The sequence below is a fragment of the Acomys russatus genome, chromosome 29 (genome assembly GCF_903995435.1).
Source record: "Acomys russatus chromosome 29, mAcoRus1.1, whole genome shotgun sequence".
Lineage (NCBI taxonomy): Eukaryota > Metazoa > Chordata > Mammalia > Rodentia > Muridae > Acomys > Acomys russatus.
Genome location: NC_067165.1, coordinates 45,754,608 through 45,773,390, shown reverse-complemented (window position 1 = coordinate 45,773,390; position 18,783 = coordinate 45,754,608). Strand labels below are relative to the sequence as shown.

General features: G+C 54.9%; 1 protein-coding gene across 1 annotated transcript in view; it reads left to right on the top strand.

Annotated features, from left to right (window-relative positions):
- The window catches only part of Prdm16 (PR/SET domain 16), a 316,464-nt gene that overhangs the window by 282,130 nt on the left and 15,551 nt on the right, over nt 1-18,783 (top strand). Inside the window, exons 5-10 of the mRNA XM_051171023.1 lie at nt 1,920-2,022; nt 8,038-8,251; nt 10,082-10,229; nt 10,785-10,938; nt 13,891-15,313; nt 17,794-17,881. Coding sequence (XP_051026980.1) covers nt 1,920-2,022; nt 8,038-8,251; nt 10,082-10,229; nt 10,785-10,938; nt 13,891-15,313; nt 17,794-17,881 — 2,130 coding nt within the window. The remainder of the gene's footprint in view (nt 1-1,919; nt 2,023-8,037; nt 8,252-10,081; nt 10,230-10,784; nt 10,939-13,890; nt 15,314-17,793; nt 17,882-18,783) is intronic.

Below are 18,783 nucleotides of genomic sequence, written 5' to 3'. Positions count from 1 at the left end.
GCCCTAGCTGCCTATAGCCCTAAGTGGGACTGTGTTCCTGGAAGGCAAGCAGCTGTCCCAGGCTCCCTTCGGTCTCTGTAGGGCAAACCTCTGCCAGGACCAGTGATCGGGAACCAAAATGTTGTTTGCTGTTTATGGCCAGGAGAGTCACCTCCCCTCTGTCCCTGTGCTTAGGCCAGGTTGTGTTCTTTTAACTGTTCTTTCTCCTGCCCTTTCTCCTGTCTTGGACCCCTCCAGTAATGCAGGAGGCTGGCCTAGGGCAGCTGGATAGGCAGCCACCAGGCCTCCCCAGAGCAGTAGGTGTCTCTGGGGCATTTCTCCCACCCCAGCCAGTCCTAACATCAGAACAGGAGGCAGTTGAGTTACTGTGAGGGAGGAATGATGCCACAACTCTTGACAGTGCAAATAAAACAGGTGCTTTCCTGAGCCAGCTGTGCTCCTAGAAGGCCCAGGCTCCACACAAGGGCTTGGGCCTGTGGTATCTTTGAGGCAGAGTCTGGGTAAAGCCAAGGAAAACAGCCCACCCTCACCCCCCGACAAATCGCCTAGACCTGACTTAGCCTCCCAACAGAACAGTCCTCATCTCAGCCAGCAAACCAGGCGTGGTTTCAGCCTTGGAGAGACAGGGGCACACACACACACACACACACACAGATGCACAGCAGACACACACAGGCAGACAGACAGACACATACTACATACACACACACACAAAACCACAGACGCACAAACAGACACACACAGGCAGGCAGACAGACACTACACACACACACACCACACACACACAGATGCACAGACAGACACACACAGGCAGACAGACAGACACATACTACACACACACAACCACAGAGGCATAGACACACACACACACACAGGTCTCCAAACCCCTGTCACCTGCTGAATGCAGCCCCTGACAGGCATTTTCTCTGTCTCACCCTTGGCCTGCTAGACTCACAGCTGCCACACTGGTGTAAGTCACAGCCGGCCGCGCCCTCAACCACACAGCCCGTGCCCAGCTAGAAAGAGCCTTCATAAGCAACCAGAACTCTGAGCCGCCAGGTGCCTCATGCTCACATTGGCAAAGGAGATTTGAGAGTAGACTGGAGCGTACCCAATGGGAAGTCACTGGAATCTGTCTCCTAGGAGACTCCTGGTCGGGGTCTTGACACTGAATACCTCCTGTCCTTTTTATCAGAGCGAAATGAAACAAAATAAAATGGGCTCGTTTCCTTGCCTTTCTTCATAAGTTCTGGAGAGGACCTCCTTCCCTGCGGTTAGCAGCCGGATGAGGCCAGTGCGAGCAATGGCTCAGCAGGCACCACCGAGCCTCAGGGCCTGAGTTGACTCCCTGAGACCTGCGCGCGTGATGCGAGGAAGGCACTTTCATAAGTTGTCCTGTGAGCTCCACATTTTGCCCCCTAATATACACGAAAATAAACATAATAAAATTTGTTTTAATTTAAAAAGAAACAGTTTGCAGGGGGTGGGGAGGGAAGGCTGAGGAGACAGCTCAGCAGTTAGGAGTACTTGCTGTTTGAGAGTAGGGGTTCTCAACCTTCCTGAGGCTGCGACCCTTTGATACAGTTCTTCATGTTGTGGTCACACACACACACACCCCCAACCGTAAAATGATTTTCTTTGCTACTTCGTAACTGTGATTTTGCTACTGTTACAAATTGTACTGTAAGTATCTGATATGCAGGATATTGGATGTGTAACCCTTGTAAAAGGATCATTTGACACCCCCCCCTCAAAGTGTCATAACCCACAGATCCTAGAGGCTCCCAGCCCCCACCTGGCAGCTTCCAGCTCCAGTTCCAGGGAGCCCAGCCCAGGTCAAGTGGCCACCTCAGGCCAGCCCCTCGCCGGGAACCTCAGCAGTAGTAGCGGCCGCGCCAGTCCTAATCTCTCTCTCCTAGATCTACTACCAAGTCATCAAGGACATTGAGCCTGGAGAGGAGCTTCTGGTGCACGTGAAGGAAGGCGCCTACGCCCTGGGTGTCATGGCGCCCAGCCTGGATGGTAAGACCCTCCTGAGCTGTGACCCTGAATCCCCACCCACCTGGGAGAACGCGCGTGGGGGTCCACCCCTGCACGCCGCCTGCTGGGACCAAGTACTGACAGCTGGTGCCCTGGCTGAATTTCTGCAGACCCCAAGTGTTCTCTGCAGGTGCCCAATGCTGCGATAAAGGCCATGGCCTTTTTTTTTTTTTTCAAGACAGGGTTTCTCTGTGTAGCCTTGGCTGTCCTGGTCTCACTTTGTAGACCAGGCTGGCCTTCAAGTGTACTCTTATTACAAGCTTTCTGTAGTAAAAGGACCCCAGTCTAGCTTGGAGCTTGGGAGCGATTCTGGTCTATATAAGAGGAAAAAGCAACCAGGCTGTCTCTAGAAGGGAGGCCCACTAATAGTTAAAGGCTCCGGAGAGACACAGGGGAGATTTTATCAGGTCAGGACCAAGCTAAGAGCTAAAATGGACCCCATCCGTTAGGGTGTGTCCAGCAGGCTCTCCTGCCCAACAGTGTAAACCTAGGCACCTCTGAGATGATGCTACAAAGAAACCAATGTCACACACTCTGAGTGTCCAAGGCATGGACTTACACTCCCTGAGTCTGTGTCCGTCTACTTGGGGCCCTGGCACAGCCACTTTCAAGAGACCTATGTTGGTAGGGAAGGGTGGGTCTGCTGGCCCCCTGTTGTCATTTCTGGGGGAAGGGTTGTTCCTGTGTGTGCAGGGGAGATATATGTGTGTGGGCGTGCACACAGAGGTCAGAGGTCACCCTTGGCTGTCATTCATCTGATGCTGCCTACCTTGTTTTTAAGATAAGGTCTCTTGCTAGCTTGGAGCTTGCAGTGGTTAGGCAGGGCTGGATGGCCAGCGAGCCGCAGGGGTCCTTCCCACCGTGCCTGCCAGCTCTGGGATTAGTGTCATGTTGGCACAGTTACTGAGTTATCCTCCCAGCTCTCATGCTATCTTCCTTTTTTTTAGGATGAGCTGCCAGGAAACAGAAAAATATTGTCCCCTAGATGCTTCTAGAACCTAGAATAAACCCCATTCCTTTCTCCGTAAGGCCAGTACCTTAGACACAAGGATTCCTCAATGAAGACCAGGGTGGTGGGGGTTGGGGGAGCTGAGCTGGGCGTGGTGGCGCACGCCTTTGATCCCAGCCCTTGGGAGGCAGAGGCAGGCGGATCACTGTGAGGTCGAGGGGGATCACTGCTGGTCTACCAAGCAAGTCCAGATGGCCAAGATAACATAGAGAAACCCTGTCTCAGAAAACAAACAAGCCAAAAAAGACCAGGTTGCTGGACACTCACTGGATTCAGGAAGGCCCTGCGGCCACACTTGTAGAACTCAGCCTCAGTTTACCTGTTGACCCTACAAGCCTGCCATGACCAGAGTGCCTCCGTTTTGTTTTGGTTTTTGATTAGTTTAGTTTTGTTTTTCCCTGTAGCAATGTATATCTCTAAGTTTCTAGACAAGAAATTGGGGTAGAAGGACCATTTCACCAGCCAGATCCTCTCTGTCTACTCTAAATTTTGGATTTAATTGGGCCGCCGAGAAAACAGAAATAAATTGCCAAGACTTGTTCAGCAAGAGGGAGGCTTCACTTTCCTTGAGGTGATTGTTGAAAGGCCCTGTGAGTCTGGGCCAGCTCTGAGAGCCACAACAGATAGATCTGAGCCCAGGGGAGACTCCGCAGCTGTGCAGTCGCATTTGCACAGTGAAATGTCTTCCTTCCAAAAGGTTTATTACAAAGCCTTGATTCCTGTCCCCCTACATACACACACACACACACACACACACACACACACACCTACCTCCCACCCGCAACATTAAATAACCCACTCTACATTTCCCTAATAACTGATCAAACATTTGTGAGCTAATTACTTTCCACACATAATAGTCCTGACATCAAATATTTGACTTTTCTAACGTCTGCTGTCAAGATCACTCTTTTGCCACCCCAACAGCTACCCACAGCACACACCCTTGTTAAAACTCCGAATCGCACAGAGAGAATGCAAGCGTGTCCCTCACTAAGATAATTATCATAAAAAAAAAATCTTTTATCCCAGCCCTGGCTAAATGCAGCCAGCCCCTTATCACCACAGGGATTTGGAGCAGGCTCTTGAGCGCTTTTGAACTGGAGTTGCAGATTAGGATGCGGGTGCTGCCTCGTAATTGTGAACCCCTCGGTCTCAAAGCCATTAGGCAGGGCTTTGCTCTCTGTTACGTCCCTGTTCAGCGTCGAACGCTGCTGATGGAACTTGGGCTAGACAGGCAAGGCGCAGGGTTGACAGGCAGGTGTGGTATAATTTGGGCGGAAGGTTAATCTCCCCCAGCCCAGGACCCCCACCACAGTTAGAAAAGAGTTTCTCTCCCAGTTGTGTTTTTGTGGGGGAATCTGGAGGCCTGGGTGGGGCCACGGTGGTGAGGTTGGTGTGGAAGCCCTGGTTTGCCTGTTCACGGGCAGGGGCGCAGGAGCCCTGCACCGGTCCCTCGCAAGTGACCAGAAGGACAGCACAGTCCGCTCCCTAGTCATGTGACCTTACTGTGTTTTGATTATTGGCTGGAGGAGGAAGACTTGTTTTTCCTGAGAAGCACTTGCTCTTTTGTTTGCATCCAAACCCCTCTCTTCATTTAGAAAGCCTCCTGAGGACCCACTTCCCTTCTCCAAGATGTGGCCATTGTATGGTGTGCACAGGAAAGGCTCGGGCTGTGGGGGGCAGGACAGGGGAGGGGCTGCTGTAATAGACATCAGTATAAGCTGCCCTTTCCACAGTTCCTTAAATGGAATTCTGTGTGCTGGGGAAAAAAGAAAAGGCCATGCAACGAGCTCCAGGCGTGTGCCCAAGGCCAGCTCTCCCTGTCTGGAAGGACAGAAGAGACTCTCCTGCCTGACTCGCCAGACAGACTAGGCTTAGGCATGTATGCCCTGGCTCTGTCCAGCTACAGACTCGGAAGGCATGGGGCCAAGGAGGAGGGTGACACTGCCATCCCTTCCGGGGTAACTACTTGAGTGAGAATCGAGCTGGATTTTCTTATTAAATCCCCTATATTTAAGGTTTTAAGCTCAAGGCCTGATATGGTGGCACATGACTTTAATCCCCACACTCACCACATGGGGCTTTGTGAGTTCAAGGCCAGCCTGGTTTACATAGAGAATTCTAGGCCATTCACGGGTACATAATGAGACCCTATCCACAAGCAACTTTTTAAAGTTTAATTTAAAAATAAGACAATTTGCCGGGCGGTGGTGGCGCACGCCTTTAATCCCAGCAGTCGGGAGGCAGAGGCAGGTGGGTCAATGTGAGTTCGAGGCTAGCCTGGACTACAATGCAAGTCCAGGACAGCCAAGGCTACACAGAGAATCCCTGTCTTGAAACAAAAAACAAAACAAAACAACAACAAAAAAGATCATTTTAAGGCCAAATTCCAACCACGTTAGAACATGAAGCCTTAGCCAGCCAGCAGTACGGCCAGCGATGTTATGTTCCTCATGGAATAACCGTGATTTTTCTTCGCTGAGTCTAGAAAGACCGGTAGAAGCGAGAACTTCTTGTTCCTGCCTTCCTACGATTGTCATGTCCCTTTTCCAGCTCTGCAGAGCCACCATGTGTTCTGTGATAGCACGTGCCTAGTGTGCCGAGACACAGGATCCTTCCTGGTGGGGCCCTGACTCTGAAGACCAGGGTTGGCGTGAAGGGTCACGTGAACGCCTCTAAACTCTCATGGGGTCTGGATGTCGGCCTCATAACCCTCTGTGGGAAGCCAGGGCCCCAACTACCCTGCATCTCACACCCAAATAGTGGGAAGGGCCAGCCACAGCGCACCCGTGATAAGGCAGGGACACAAGTCATCAGGGCATCGCCTTGGGCAGAGGGTCTTGGTCCCTCCACAGAGTGCCCAGCGAGCCTTGGCTTTGCCGAACTTGCTAATGTGATCGGGCATTCCTGTTTGAGGTAGTCACAGCCCACAGCTCTGAGGAGAGCCTCTGCTTGAGTTGTATTTCACTCCCTCTGTAGACATGGAAGGCAGTTACTCTGTGTGTGACTCGCCTGTGCCTACCTCCTCCCCACCCTATCCTGTGAGTCATGTGGTCCCACTCTGGCACCTCAGGAGGAGCTCGGGGACTTCCCTGGGGATGCTAGGGGTGGAGATCCCCAAGCCAAGGCAAGAACACAGCCCTCACTCCCCTAGCACAGCACAGCAGGCCTCCATGTGGGAAGGAATCCCACTGACCCACAGGGCCCTCAGCACCTACCTTCTGTGCTCTCATCTTCGCCCGACAGAGGCTCGCTGTGTGGCTAAGGCAAGCCAGCGGGGCCAGGGTTCTCCGGATTATCTGGATCAGAATCACTGCCTTCCCAGTTAGCTCTGCGTGCGCGCGCGCGCGCACACACACACACACACACACACACACACACACACACACAGGTGTCCATTCTCTGGAACCCCAGACATGACCAGCTGAGCACACTGGTGTTGCGCTGGATGTCGCTGCACAGGCTCAGCAGTATACCTCATACCCAGGCCTGCAGAACCTCACCTTGGATTGGGGACCCACCATTAGGAGTGCCAGGTACAGCCCAGACAGGCGCTTCAATTTCACCTCTACGCTTCCGCTCAGGGCAGCAGGGGAGGCTCTCTCCTCAGACTCCATGCTGTTCAGGACACAGAGAAGCTAAGCACGCCCTGTGGAGTCTGAGACAGTCCGAGGTTATGGTGGGACACGGAAACAGGAGCAGCACTGCCCCCACCCTAAGCTGCATCCCTGCTGGAGACCAGGCCACTCCTCACGACCGTGCGTATCCACACACATTCACACATGCACACAGATGCAAGCTTACCTCACCCCCCACATACAAGCATTCATAAACACAGACGCACACATTAGCATGCGGGGGCAAACCCGTGACACACGCCCATTTGCATACATGCAAATGTACACACGTACAACTGCATAGCCAATGACACACATATACACAGAAACACTTAACACGTCTTCAGGGGTATGGAACATGTACGCACATACACACAGAACCCACAAAAATACATACAAAGTCACATGAAGACCTTCATGAATGCATACATGCCCTTTTTTATGCAGACATACATAAACACTGCATGTTCAAATGTGGAAATATGCTGACACATCACACACGTAGTTATGTACATAAACATGCCCCCACACTCACAAGTAGGTGCACATGTGCACATGCCCACTCACCACAGTCTAGGTGCAGACGCCTAGGCACGCACTCATATCCACACATGGCTTTGCAAACATGAGTGCAGATGGTGTGGGACTACACACACACACACACACACACACCATTAAATGAGCACACACATCCGCATGTAACTAAGGAGCGTACACAGAACGCACACACTCATGCTTGTGCCCACACGTGCATGTAAGCCCTCCTTGTGCAGGATGGTAGAGCAGGTGTTCTCTCTCCAGGCCTGGGTGAAAGCTGGAGGGCCTGCAGCGGCAGGAAGGTGGGGCGTGACAGAGACCCCGCCCCGCTTACAGCTCCAGCCTAATTGTTTGGCTTGGCACTGAGCTCGGGATGCCGCCTCATAAACTTAATAATAGCTGCCCCTCTTTAATTTGTTTGACCTTGACGACAATAATTTATTATATGCGATGGAGTTCTGCCTTCTTTTCTTTTTTTTTCCCCCTCCTAATTCATAAACAAAGCACTTGGCCTGGCTTCCTTCTTTCTCCGCTCTGAGGCAGGGCCTCCTTGACTCCACAGTGGCCTCTAGGGATACAGGGAGGAGCCTGACACTGCTCAGTGTTTCCACTGTGTGGAGATGGGGGTCCCCCAGTGTGGCCTGATCTGCCCTGTGACCTCTGCACCCCTAGGCAGCCAGGAGGGCTAGAAGGAAGCCGGGCAGGAGCAGCCGGGGTGGGTGGAAACCCTGGGGACACAGTGGGGGGGGATGCATCTCTGGGGTCCCCCCCTGTCATCCAGGAGTGGACGTCTGACTCTCTTGCCCACCTCTTTGCCCCTCTGTCTTGCAGAGGAGCCCACGTTCCGCTGTGACGCGTGTGATGAGCTCTTCCAGTGCAAGCTGGACCTGAGGCGCCACAAGAAGTACGCGTGCGGTTCTGCGGGGGCCCAGCTCTACGAGGGCCTAGGAGAGGAACTCAAGCCAGAGGGCCTCGGCGGCGGGGGCAGCGATGGCCAGGCACATGAGTGCAAGGACTGCGAGAGGCTGTTCCCCAACAAGTACAGGTGCTGCCCCGCCCTTCCTCCCACTCTCTCTACTTGGCAGCCCCCTTCATCTCCAGCCCATCTTCCTGTCAGGCCTGGGCTTTAAGACTAGGAGGCCAAGGGCTCCTGTGTGCCACCTCCCCGCAGTGGGAATGGAGTGTGCGCACATGGCTGGAAACTGCAGATCTTTCCTGGTTCTTACCACAAAGGGCCTGGCCCCCAGCAGGAAGAGCACGGGACCTGGTATGCAGGCCACCGGCACCACTGACTTACATAGTCAGGGCTGTGGAGACAACCCAGAAGACAGGAAGGGCTCAGACCAGCATGGGTCTTGCTACCATTTGGCTCGAGTGCTACTTTTGAAATAAGGCCCCCAATCTGGGAGTCGCAGGGCCACAGCACAGCAGCCACTGTGGAGGGGATGTAGAGCAGCCTGGCTTGGCGTTCTGGACATCCACAGCCCTTCTCAGTGGACGCAGAAAATGATCCTACGGGGCCTTCATTGCTGAGACTCCACTGCCACCACCCCACAGTGGCAGCAGCTAGCTGCCTGGAAGGGACTCAAGAGGCAAAGAGAGCCTTGCGCTCAGCTGCAGGACAACCACACACAGGCAGCTGAGCAGGCCCAGCCTGCCCTTCTCTGTCCTAAGGCCTGGCAGCGGTGAGGGCCCCAGGCACTTGAGGACCTATATGATCCCCAGTCTGTGGGTAGGAGAGCTGGACCTCTGGCTCAGTGCTCTGAGGAGTGGAGGAGTCTGGGAATTTTCCCAGGCTAAGTGCCCTGGCATTGAAAAGTTTGCTCGGGACAACCTTACAAAGTCAGGGCAGAACCCGTCAAGCCGCTAACGGGTGGGGATTTACCACCAATCCTATCACAGACTCCCCAGGAGAGGGGGGTCGGTGGGGGGCGGCGGACGCTCCGCCCTGAATGAACAGATGAAGGAAAGCTAGCGTGTGGGCAAATCCCGCCTGAGCGCGCCGAGAACTGGCTGAGGAGGGTCCGTGTTTTCTTTACATAAACACATAAATCACAATTAACAACAGGGAAAAGATACAATCTCTGGGAGCTCGAGAAGCAGGCGTTTCTGCTCTAAACGGATGGCTGGGCCCCGTAATTAACGGGCCGTGATATATTACTGCTTTGCTCATGAAGATTAACGGTCATCCTGGGGACAAGAGAGGCAGAGTCCCCCGGGGGAGGAGGGGATTAGGAGTTGCTAGTGCAGCCAAGAGGAGCGGCCCCTCAGAGCAGCTGTTCTCACCACTGTAACACATCTCAGTCAAGAACCTCTCCAGCACTGCCCACCATTGTATTTGGTCAGCCAGCAAGCCTCTCAGAGGGGCTGACTTAAATCATGGCCTCTGTCATACTGTGGAACTTAAAGCAGTGTCGGGAGCCCAAACCCCAGTCTCCTGGGCCCGGGCTTAGCTCTATTTTTTTTCATGATGTGTGGTACAGGCTGGCCTCAAGCTCGAGGTTCTCCTGCCTCAGCCTCCTGGATGTTGAAATTAGAGTTGTGTGCCACAGCGTCAGACCCAAGCTCAGCCCTAATGTTGGGTCATCTGACAAGTATCTAGGGTCCCGCTCTGCTCCTGGCTGGCTGGGGAGTGGGCAGCCTTGAGTGAAGGTGCCCCAGGCACCGGCTTCCTCCTCTGACATGGGAAGGCTGTCTCTGTGCTCATTCCCAACGACCCAAGAAAGAGGAAGAGTATGAACCTGCTGCCAACATGCACTCCCATCCCCCTGCGGCCTGATGAGGCCTCCAATAGGAGAAGAAGCCATGTGGGGTAGGGTACCCCCTCTTCCAGACAAAGGGACCCTAGAATGACCCTCCCATGCTCTGTACACAGCTTGGAGCAACATATGATTGTCCACACGGAAGAGCGTGAGTACAAGTGTGACCAGTGTCCCAAGGCCTTCAACTGGAAGTCCAACCTCATCCGTCACCAGATGTCCCACGACAGTGGCAAGCGCTTCGAATGTGAAAACTGTGTCAAGGTACCAGGCTCCTGCCCCCCACCCTCCCCAACTCCCTACCCACCCCCGCGTAGAGCATGCACTTGCTCGCTCTTACACTCTCCTCCCACCCTACTGTGGAGCTCCTGAGAGATGCCCCCGGGGTGGATTAGATGCACCAGGGTCATTTAGCGTCCCTCCTCATTACTGGGAAGGGCAGGAAGTCTCAAAGATCACCAGACAGCCCTGAAGGGAAGTCAAGACCAGAGCTGAGTCTTCTCCAGGGCAGCCCTGTGCCCGCTGCCAATGTGCGATGCTGAGGGCTATAGGGGTGAAGCCCCCAGACCAAGACCACACCGGGTAGTGCTCTAGAAAACACCTCAGGGTCACTAGCAGGGAAACTGAAGCCAGGAGAGGTTCAGCATCCTGCTGAGGCCCTCTAGCAATCATTGCTACAGGAAAACCTCTCCTACCCAGCTCAGTGGAGGGGGGGGGGCAGTGGGAACAAGAGGGGCCAGAGCTTTCATACCTCTAGGCAATGGTGGAGTTCAAGAAGGACATGCACCAATGGGTCCTATCTCTGCACCCCCCCCCCAGGTGTTCACAGACCCCAGCAACCTTCAGCGTCACATCCGCTCACAACACGTTGGTGCCCGGGCCCATGCCTGCCCTGACTGCGGCAAGACCTTCGCCACGTCCTCCGGCCTCAAACAACACAAGCACATCCACAGCACAGTGAAGCCGTTCATATGTGAGTTGCCTTAGCTCGGCGCCCCCCCCCCCCAGCCCCTGCTGAGGTCCAGGAGCCTCCATTGCTGGTCTTAGTTGGGCACAGGGCATGCGGCACCACGCCAGACCCTGGTTGGCTAGCCTCCTCTGAGTTTACAGACATGCCTCCCTCCCCTTCACATACCTCACGGCTCTGAATTTCCTGGCAGCATCTGTAGGAAGGTAGGAAGAGGATGTTCTAATGATGGAGATTTCTGCAGAAGGGAACAGTTGCTGTTCCTCCCTGTGTTCCCCGCTCCCACGATTTCCCACCCTAGTTGAGCCCCAAGCTGGACCTCTGAGTATGCCCGTCCCAGCTGACATGTTCTGAGCATCAGGCCTCCTAAAGATCTCCCGGCATCTGTGACTCTCCCTTTGTCTACGGTCTGGCCCATCTCTGCAACCTTGCCTTGACCAAGGGTAGCCAACTAAAAGGAAATCCCTAGAAGTGGACAGGCATGCCTATGATCGCGCCCGGCAATTGGCGTCGCACACCTGTGCGAGACATGTTTGAAAGGGGGAGGGTATTGCTGTGTGCATCTCACAGGCCACGGAGTGTGCCTGGGGGGTGTAGGAAGCTTAGAAGGGACACTACAGTCCAGCGAAGGGGAGTCCAGTGACGTGGAAAAGAATTCCCAATGACCAGGCCAGATTCATGTAAGCAAGCCTGTGTCTACCTCCCAAATGATACCTGGGTGGACAACCAATGTCTGGACACCCCCAGATGCTCACCTCCCTGAGCAGAGCCTAAGATAGCATCTCCCCTGCCCCCCGTGTGTGTGCGGTGTGGTGTGTGGTGTGGTGTGGTGTGTGTGTGTGTGTGTGTGTGTATGTGTGTGTATGTGCATATGTGTGTGTGGATGCGTGCATGTGGTGTGTGTAATATGTGTGGATGTGTGTATGTGTGTGTGGTGTGTGTGTATGTGTGTGTGTGGTATGTGTGTGTAGTATGTGTGTGTGTGGTGTATGTGTGTATGTGTGTGTATGTGTGTGTATGTGTGTGTGGTGTGTGTGTATGTGTGTGTGTATGTGTGTAGGTGTGTGGTGTGTGTGTATGTGTGTGTGTATGTGTGTGTGGTGTGTGTGTATGTGTGTGTGTGGTATGTGTGTGTAGTATGTGTGTGTGTGGTGTATGTGTGTATGTGTGTGTATGTGTGTGTATGTGTGTGTGGTGTGTGTGTATGTGTGTGTGTATGTGTGTAGGTGTGTGGTGTGTGTGTATGTGTGTGTGTATGTGTGTGTGTGTGTGTGTATGTGTGTGTATGTGTGTGTGGTGTGTGTGTATGTGTGTGTGTATGTGTGTAGGTGTGTATGTGTGTGTATGTGTGTGTGTGGTGTGTGTGTGTATGTGTGTATGTGTGTGTGTGTATGTGTGGATGTGTGGATGTGTGTGTGGTATATGTGCATGTGTGTGTGTGGATGTGTGGATATGTGTGTGGTGTGTGTGTGTGTGTGTGCATGTGTGTGTGTGTGGTGTGTGTGTAGTATGTGTGATATGTGTGTGTGGTGTATGTGTACGTGTGTGTGCATGTGTGTGTGTATGTGTGTGTGTGTGTATGTGTGTGGTATGTGTGCTATGTGTGTGGTGTGTGTATGTGTGTGTGTGTGTGGATGTGTGTGGTATGTGTGGTATGTGTGTGGTGTGTATATATGTGTGTGTGGTGTATGTGTGCCTGTGTGTGCATGTGTGTGTGTTGTGCTCCTGCCTAGGTCCCTTCCTGTTCTGGTAAATCCAGCATGCTCTGCTCCTCACACTCGGAACAACATGGCAGCCAGGACTTCCTGCCCGTTCCTGAAGCAGCCACCTTCTCTGGACACTCTGAGCTGGCTGGCAGCCAGTCTCAACACCTAGAACCTGGGACCTGTCCAGGTGTCTCTGTAACCCTCATACCACAGAGCCCCCTTCTCCAGTATGAGCAATAGGCGGAGACCAAGGGTCCCTCTGTCCCAGAAGCCTCTCTAAATGGGACACTTGCTAATGATGACACCAGCAGGTGGTATCTGGGTACCTCCAGGGTCTCAGGGGTGTCTAGTCTGCCTAACCGGACTCAGGGTCTGACTTACGGTCCCCAGGGGGCGACCAGGAGTAGGGAGGGTTATTTATAGGCCATCTAAATATGATGCCATCTCCCAGAACAGCATCCCAAAAAGGGAAGATTTAATTAAATGAGGCAAAATTTGTCTCCTTTCAGCCAGAAAATGCCCCACCATGATGGCCGGGAGGGAAGGGCAGCTAATATAAATAGACACCGTGATTAAAGCGTGTGATCGTCTCAGAGAAAAGACGCCACAGACGGAATGGCAGATTGGGATTTGCTGAGGGCAGGAGAGCAAGAGACAGGCTACAGTCACTGTTTCCACCATGCGGCAGAAAGCAAACTGTCTTGTGGGGAGAGTCACCGTGTGTGTGTGTGTGTGTGTGTGTGTGTGTGTGTGTGTGTGTGTGTGTATCATGGGAAGAGAGAGAGAAAAATAGGCCAGTGTGGAGGATTGTGCAACATACACAGGTATGCCTCCTCCTTTCTTCACCTTGTAGAAATAGCCGTCGCCGAGGTTACCACCTTGAGGCGAGTCTTGTGGACACTCTGAGGTAGCCACCAATGAGACTCTGGTGTTGTGTGTCCTTGCTCTGCTCTCACCCCGCCCGGACCACAGACAGCCTCCCAGTGGCTTCCAAGGAGCTCAGTGTAGGCATTAGCCCTACTCCGGGGCGAGATTCAGCAACCAATAAGGATGCTGTACTTCTCAGGACAGTGAGGCACCACGCCCCGCCCCGGCCGGGACCCCAGGGAAGTCCAGGCTGGTCCCTGGAGGCTGGCTTCATGGTGTGGGACACCTGTGCACCACCCCGCCCCCGGTCTTCCTCTGTACCTGGCGTTCCTGGTGACCTCACTCTGCCTTCGTCTGTGCTTGCCTCCTGTGGGTGTTTTTCTAGGTGAGGTCTGCCACAAGTCATACACGCAGTTCTCCAACCTGTGCCGGCACAAGCGGATGCACGCGGACTGCCGGACGCAGATCAAGTGCAAGGACTGCGGGCAAATGTTTAGTACTACCTCCTCCCTCAACAAGCATCGACGCTTCTGCGAGGGCAAGAACCATTACACTCCAGGCGGCATCTTCACCCCGGGCCTGCCCTTAACCGCCAGCCCCGTGATGGACAAGACGAAACCCTCCCCTACCCTCAACCATGGCGGTCTAGGCTTCAATGAATACTTCCCCTCCAGACCTCACCCTGGGAGCCTGCCCTTCTCAGCCGCCCCTCCGGCCTTCCCCACACTCACGCCAGGCTTCCCCGGCATCTTCCCTCCGTCCTTGTACCCACGGCCACCTCTGCTACCTCCCACGCCACTGCTTAAGAGCCCCCTGAACCACGCGCAGGACGCCAAGCTCCCCAGCCCGCTGGGAAACCCAGCCCTGCCCCTCGTGTCTGCGGTCAGCAACAGCGGCCAGGGTGCCACGTCAGCCGCGGGGCCGGAGGAGAAATTCGACGGCCGCTTGGAAGACGCTTACGTGGAGAAAGTCAAGACCAGGAGCCCCGACATGTCCGACGGCAGTGACTTCGAGGATATCAACACCACAACGGGGACAGACCTGGAGACCACCACGGGCTCGGGCTCAGACCTGGACAGTGACGTGGACAGTGACCGAGACAAGAGTAAGGACAAAGGCAAGGCAGCGGAGAGCAAACCTGAGTTTGGGGGCGGATCAGTGCCCCCTGGAGCCATGAACAGCGTGGCGGCGGAGGTGCCAACCTTCTACTCACAGCACTCGTTTTTCCCGCCACCCGAGGAACAACTGCTGACGGCCTCCGGAGCTGCCGGCGACTCCATCAAGGCCATCGCGTCCATCGCTGAGAAGTACTTCGGCCCCGGCTTCATGAGCATGCAGGAGAAGAAGCTGGGCTCTCTGCCCTACCACTCCGTGTTCCCTTTCCAGTTCCTGCCCAACTTCCCCCACTCCCTCTACCCCTTCACGGACCGAGCCCTCGCCCACAACTTGCTGGTCAAGGCCGAGCCAAAGTCACCCAGGGATGCCCTCAAGGTGGGCGGCCCCAGCGCAGAGTGCCCCTTCGACCTCACCACCAAACCAAAAGAGGCCAAACCTGCCCTGCTCGCGCCCAAGCTTTCCCTGGCCCCCTCGTCCAGTGGCGAGGAACAGCCGCTGGACCTGAGCATCGGCAGCAGGGCCCGGGCGAGCCAGAACGGTGGCAGCCGGGAACCCAGGAAGAATCACATCTACGGGGACCGGAAGCCGGGGGCCTTGGAGGGGCTGCCTAAGGTGTGCCCGGCACAGCTGCCCCAGCAGCCCTCCCTGCACTACGCCAAGCCCTCGCCCTTCTTCATGGACCCCATCTACAGGTATTAACATGGCCTGCCCTCACTCGCTTTCCCCCAGGTATTAACATGGCCTGCCCTCACTCGCTTTCCCCCAGCGGCGCATGCGCCCATGGAGCTGGGCAAGGGCTCTGGTTCTCTCTCTTTCTCACTCAACCTCCTAACTCAAGGCTCTCCTGTGTACATTTACCAGCATCAGGGAGGGGAGGTGCCTCAGCCCATGGGGATCCATGCCCCCCTCAGGTGGACCGTTGCTAGGAAGGGCAGGATTCCCACCTTCAGGACCTGTGCGGTTCCTTTGCACTGATTACAACTCTGGCATTGAGCTGGGCATGGTGGCGTGCGCCTTTAATCCCAGCACTTGGGAGGCAGAGGCAGGCAGATGTCTGTGAGTTCGAGGCCAGCCTGGTCTACAAATCGAGTCTAGGCCAGCCAACTCTGGCATCTCCCAGTCTACTTTGAGCCTCTCCGTTAAGACCCCTCTGGAGCCCCTTCTCCATCAGTTGTCTTTTCTGGAACAAATCTCTGCCTCCCACCAAGGTCAGTGCATCCTACTCTCCTTGTTCCAACCCCTGCAGCTCTGCTCATCTGAGGCTGCCCTGTCACCCCATCCAACCCTAGAGCCACACCAAGGCAGGGGGTGGGGGCACGGCCTTAGTAGCCCAGAGAAAATCAGGGGAGTTGCTGGTCCTGCTGGGGTGCAATCCTTGCCTCCCTGATACTGGGCCCATTGAAGGGCAGGTTTCACTTTAGTCAGTCTGTGACTTATAGAAAGGCATTGAGCCTCCCAAAGAGGCTGGTGGACTTGGAAGCAGGGTCAGGCTCCATGTTTGGGGCCATACTCCTGCCAGGATGTGTCACCTACTTTGCCAACTGAGAAAGTCACAGGGAGTCAGAAGTGGGTAATCCTAAGTGGAGGGTTGTGCATTTGATGTTAACTCTGCTGTCAGTGTGTTCTGTCAGGCACAGCCCGCACGCATCAAGAGATGCTCAGGGAACAGGCCTGTGTGTCTGCTGTCTCCTTGGACAGGGATGGGCCCACAGTTCTGAAAGAGGCAAACAGGTGGGGAGGATCTCAGGAGGTAAAGTTGTGAGAGGCAGACTAGGCAACTGCCACCCAGAGGGCATGGCCACCTCCACCCACAGGTACTCACTCAGGCCCCGGGCTGCGCCTTCCCCACCCAGACCATGCTTCTGTTTTCTGGCGGATTCTAGCTTCATAATCCCAGGAAACAAGAAAGATATCCATCAGGTGTTTCTTGGAAAATGTGCCTCCTTACAGCTTACATGAGGAAGGGCTGAGGCCCCACAGGGGGCAGACAGGAGGGAGTACTGGCCAGTGCTCCGCTGAGACAGGAAGCAAGAGGCACAAGCCACACCCATGGGTTGGTACAGAGCATAGCAGGTACTTGGAAACAAATAGAGCCTAAAGTTCAGACTCTACCTAAGCTGCCTCCTCCTGGTCTTGCCTTTGCCTGCTGCCTTCCCTGTAAGCCGCCGGAGGGCTGGCTGCACACGCCTCTAGAGACGATGCTCTGCAAAGTGGGTCCAGCCAAGGTGGACACATAAGTGTTTTGGAATCACTGCCGGGTGAGAGCGCAGGAGACTGGGGCAGACCTTAGGAGGGTCCCAGGCTGCCACAATGTAGGCTCCAAAAAGATCCATAGCTGCTTGCCCTGGTCTCCTCCGGCTACTTTGGGCCCCGTTCTCTGCCAGTGTCACCATCCCAAGATGATTGAAAGGCTGAACTCTTGCCACGAGAGACTGCTCCCTGTAGCAAGCAGGCCTCGTGACCTGAGTGAAGACCCAGGCTGACAAGTCCTGCCAAGAGCCAAGTGCCTTGGGATTCATTTCCAGCCCTACCCAAAGCCCTGCCTACAGCCACCCCACTTTTTGCCTTGACTTCCTCACTATCCCTGGAACAGGCCTCAGGTCCTCTCTGGGAACCCAGAGCTATAGTGAGTCCCTGGTAACTTCCCCAGGACAGACACATGTCTGTTTATCACTCACATTTGTCAGCACAGATAGGCAAAGTGCACTTTGCCAGTGATCAGGGGTATTTGGGGTGCAGGCTGCAAGCCCCTGGAGTGATGCAGTGTAACTTGTGGGTGTGCTGGAGACCCTGAGGGCGGCCCCACCACACAAGTATGCGAGCCAGTGGGTAGGAGGCTGGTACATATGGAGCCTTCGGAGGACATTCTAGACTCCAGCACAAAAATGTTTCAATATGCACAGGAGGTGCTAACTGTTTGAGGGGAGCTGGGGTAAGCGTGCTAAGGGACTGCTGAGTGAGTAGTGGGCCAGTTGGAAAACTGGGGGGTCTGGGCAAGCGGGCAGGCGGGCCTCGCCGCCACTGTCCTGGATGCCCATTGGAACTCAGGTGGGAGTTTTCCGGGCAGCGCTGTTGCCACCTCCTCAGCAGCCTCACAGTGAATCCGGCGGAGGCATGCTGCTGAGGAACAAGGGGCTCCGTGGGGTATGTAACCCTCTGTGTTGCTGTCCAGCAGGGTAGAAAAGCGGAAGGTGACAGACCCTGTGGGAGTCCTGAAAGAGAAATACCTGCGGCCGTCCCCACTACTGTTCCACCCCCAGGTAACAACCGCAGTGGGCATCTGAGATGGGTATACGTGCAGACCCCCACCTGAGCAGGCTCTGGGACGCAGAGGGGACTTTCTGAGATCCCCATGGGGCGCTGTGGAGCTGGAGAGCATAGAGAAGGGGAGCTTCTCATAAAGAAACCCCTGAGTCTGTCTAGAGGCCTCTTGCCTGAGGGATCCCCATGCCTGGGGCAGGGAGGCAGGGTCATGCCCTAAGCAAGGCCATGCAACAGGGCAGGTGGCGAGAGAAGCAGACTTGGGCACAAGGAAACAGACGCAGGGGCTAGTGATCCCCAGGTGGGTGACACCTCAGCATGCTTTCAGACCAGAAAGAGGATTGGTCTTTGTGGAAAGAGGCAGGGGAGAGGCAAAGCAGGAAGGAGCCTTCTCCAGGACACAGAGGGGGACCCTGGAAACTTAGCAGCCTACACATGGAGTATACGTCCCTCCAGCCTACTAATGTTCCTGTCTGTGCCCTTAGGTCACGTGCTTCCTGGGAAGGGCACAGCCCAAGGCAAAGTCCTCCAAATGTCCTGTAATGCTGTGCCCATGGCACGAGGTCTGGCCCCCTCCTATGAGTTGTAGGCCATAGTCCTTAAGCCTTTACCACCGAGAATCTTCAGGCCAAAACCCCCGCTTAGGGCTTTGTTCTTCCCTGAGCTTCCCGCCTTGGGTAAGCCCCAGTCTGTGAAACCTGCGCCCGGCTGAGTTCACAGCTAAACTTAGAGCCTCCCATTGTTCCATTGGGCCTCGGAGTTTGGTTAATAGCTTCCCCCAATTTTCCCAGGGCCGGCTGGAAAGAGTCGACAAGCCAGCCAGGCGCATCCGGTGTTTGTGTTTGTGCTAGGAGCTCACGGGAAGGTCTGATGGGGCAGAGCAGGCCAGGCAGGCAGGACC